This window comes from Sinocyclocheilus rhinocerous, unplaced genomic scaffold, assembly GCF_001515625.1.
Source record: "Sinocyclocheilus rhinocerous isolate Xijiao unplaced genomic scaffold, SAMN03320098_v1.1 scaffold314, whole genome shotgun sequence".
Taxonomy (NCBI): Eukaryota; Metazoa; Chordata; class Actinopteri; order Cypriniformes; family Cyprinidae; genus Sinocyclocheilus; species Sinocyclocheilus rhinocerous.
Window position 1 is genome coordinate 647078 of NW_015630021.1, and position 3153 is coordinate 650230.

The window sequence follows — 3153 nt, forward strand, 5'->3', positions numbered from 1 at the left end:
TGTTATTTCACTAAATGTTTAGATTAAAAAAAAGTATTGTGCACTCATGATTTTTCTAGAATAAATTTGCTGCTAAATTATCCACTAACCTAGTTTATAATAGTATTTTTGTCAGATTATTATATATTTTTTCATTTGTTATTTTTCATTAAAATGAAGTTGTCTATATTTAGTAGATTGTGTTTAACACACAAAAGAGTGACGATCAGGTCAACACACAGAAGTATAGAAATTCTACACTGATTTTTTTTTTTTTTTAAACTGCGCTGGTATCGGATCGGAATTGGCTGATACTCAGAATTTTCTGGATCGGATCTGAAAAAAATGGTATCATTGCATCTCTAATCAATATATTTAAGTCTGAAATCACAGTTAAGAGATTTGGCATCAATAAAATGTGTATAATACAGTAAATAAATGCAGTTTACTCTGTTCTTTCAGAAAGCATTTCATGAGAATGTGGTGGCAGTGATGGTGGAAAGGCTGAGAAAAGAAGAATATCTTCTAGAGGAGCAAAGGCCCACTGGCCAAGCCAAATTGTATTATATAAAGGTAATGTGTTTCTCCTGTAGGCCTAGTTCAGCTGTTATTGAGCATTTTAATGCAATGCATATTGTATGAGTGATGTTTACAGGCTGTAGTTCATCTTGGTGCATAGTTTGCTTCTTTTAAATGTCTTTGCGTTGTCTTTGCAGCTAATAGAGCAAGTATTTAGCTGGTTCAACAGTCAGGACCCCAAAACTTGGAACTCTTATATGCAAGAATTTCCAAGGTATGAACCTAATGTTTCTTATTTTTAAAGCAATAAAGTTTTCTGTGATTAAACACAACTTAAACTCTGACTTTGTTGACTGTCAGTTACCATAGAAAATAACATTGAGTCATCCTTCAGATTGTTAAAATCAACAAAAATGATTTTACAGCAATCAGAGTTTAAGGCAGTTGAGCAAATTTACTTGGTGATTTACTACATGCCTTCAGGCTTTTGTGTTTATGATGTATTTCAGTTAAGGTCCATCTTGCCTCTTTTGTTTCATAGCGGTATGCTCCCCGAGGCCATAATTCCCCCCAGTGATGAACACAGTTATGCACAATGGCTCAAAGAGCAGGATCCAGAAAACCCTCAATCGAAATCTCAAGGTAAACGCATTGTTTTTATCTTTATGGCTCATGCTCTCCTCTTTTTTTGTAAATTTTTTTATTTTATTTTCCCCCACGAATTACAGATCTGCAGAATGTGAACTCTCAGTCTTTCTCGGATGAAAGACCGTGCTCCCTCTGCCAGCAACATGGAGACGCCAAACCGAATGTAGGTGAAGCCTTGACCAGTTCTAAGTTCAGAGATGAGTCTCATGTTTGGCTCAGCTGAGTTGTGTTGTCTTTTTGTGTAGGATGCTGGTAGGCTGCTGTATATTGGACAGAACGAATGGGCTCATGTGAACTGCTGCATGTGGTCGGCGGAGGTGCAGGATGTCAAAGGAGCTTTGCTGCATGTCCACAGTGCCGTCGCCAGGGGCCGCTTCATGGTAAGTTTGAACTGATATAGAATAGTGTCATTTAGATAGAAACTGAACAAAAGTGTAAAAAGAAATAAAATGAAAGATTTGAAGCCCAGTTTAGGGTTTTCATAGCCATAATAACCTGGAAAAACAAGAGGATTTTGTAGTTGATATTCTCAGTTGTATATTATATTACATTATATATACAGCTTCATATTGTTCTTTTTGAGTTTAGTCTTTATACAATTTTTAATATTAATTCATGGAATATTATTTGTTTTGGTGAACTAAATTTATTAACATTACCTTTTTTTGTCAGCGCTGTGAGCGTTGTGGCCAGACAGGGGCAACTGTGGGCTGCTGCCTTACCTCGTGTCAGAGTAACTACCACTTCATGTGTGCTCGTGCCAGCAACTGTGTCTTCCAGTGTGATAAGAAAGTCTACTGTTACAAACACCGTGACCTCATAAACAACAAGGTATGCATGCAGGCTCAGAGGAAAACTAATATTTAATGTTTTAAAGTTACTGTAAAATCGAAGTGTGAAGAATATATCCTTTTCTTTTTGTAGACTGAACAAAGGAATGGGTTTGAAGTTCTTAGAAGGGTCTACGTAGATTTTGATGGTATCAGTCTGCGCAGGAAGTTTCTAACAGGCTTGGAGCCAGAGTCTGTAAATGTGATGATTGGTGAGTAAACAGGTGATTTTTTTTCTATGTTGGTGTATTAAAAATAAGAGAGAGTTTAACATGTTTTATTATGTATCTATGCAGGGTCTCTACATGTACAAAAACTTGGTGTTCTGACGGAGCTGTCTGCAAATTCTGGAAAGTTGTATCCAGTTGGTTACCAGTGAGTAATATGAAGTTTAAAAGTCACTCAGCTTATTAAAAGCTTATTAATCAAATAATTTGATATTGTCCTTGATCAGTTATCAATAGGGCTGGGTATCGTTCAAACATTTTTAATGTCGATACCGATACCTTGACTTCGATACCGATTCCTGAATGATTTTCTGATACCAATTTTATGAAATCTGTTGTAACAAGATTACATTACACATTATCTCAAGAAAAAAAAAAAACTTATTTTTTGTGCTTGTTGACGTTTTTATATACTCAAACACTCATCTCCTGAGCCACTGCACAAAAGAACAAAATGTAACCAACACAATAAATCAGTGCAAATAATTTTAACAAAGCTTCCACATCTTTTAGGCTACGTTTACACTAGTGCGTTTTCGTTTTAAAGGGGTCATATGATGTTGCTAAAAAGAACATTATTTTGTGTATTTGGTGTAATGAAATGTTTATGCGTTTTAAGGTTAAAAAAACACATTATTTTCCACATACTGTACATTATTGTTTCTCCTCTATGCCCCGCCTTTCTGAAACGCGTCGATTTTTTCAAAGCTCATCGGTCTGAAAAGCGAGGTGTGCTCTGATTGGCCAGCTATCCAGTGCGTTGTGATTGGCTGAATACCTCAAGCGTGTGACGGAAATGTTACGCTCCTTTACCATACTGTGATGCCGTGTCCCGGAACGACGAGACAAAAACATTAAAATTAGGGATGTAACGATTAACCGCGAGCCGGTTGAAAATCGATTCAAATATGTGACAATTCAAATCGGTTGAGATGCTAAACAAATCGCGA

General features: G+C 36.3%; 1 protein-coding gene across 3 annotated transcripts in view; it reads left to right on the forward strand.

The window, feature by feature from the left end:
• The window catches only part of LOC107739503 (histone-lysine N-methyltransferase 2B-like), a 43564-nt gene that overhangs the window by 27507 nt on the left and 12904 nt on the right, over positions 1-3153 (forward strand). For all 3 annotated transcript variants that reach the window (XM_016551638.1, XM_016551639.1, XM_016551640.1), the window contains 8 exons: positions 442-552; positions 696-772; positions 1040-1140; positions 1227-1309; positions 1392-1526; positions 1819-1977; positions 2071-2188; positions 2273-2351. In XM_016551638.1, coding sequence (XP_016407124.1) covers positions 442-552; positions 696-772; positions 1040-1140; positions 1227-1309; positions 1392-1526; positions 1819-1977; positions 2071-2188; positions 2273-2351 — 863 coding nt within the window. The remainder of the gene's footprint in view (positions 1-441; positions 553-695; positions 773-1039; positions 1141-1226; positions 1310-1391; positions 1527-1818; positions 1978-2070; positions 2189-2272; positions 2352-3153) is intronic.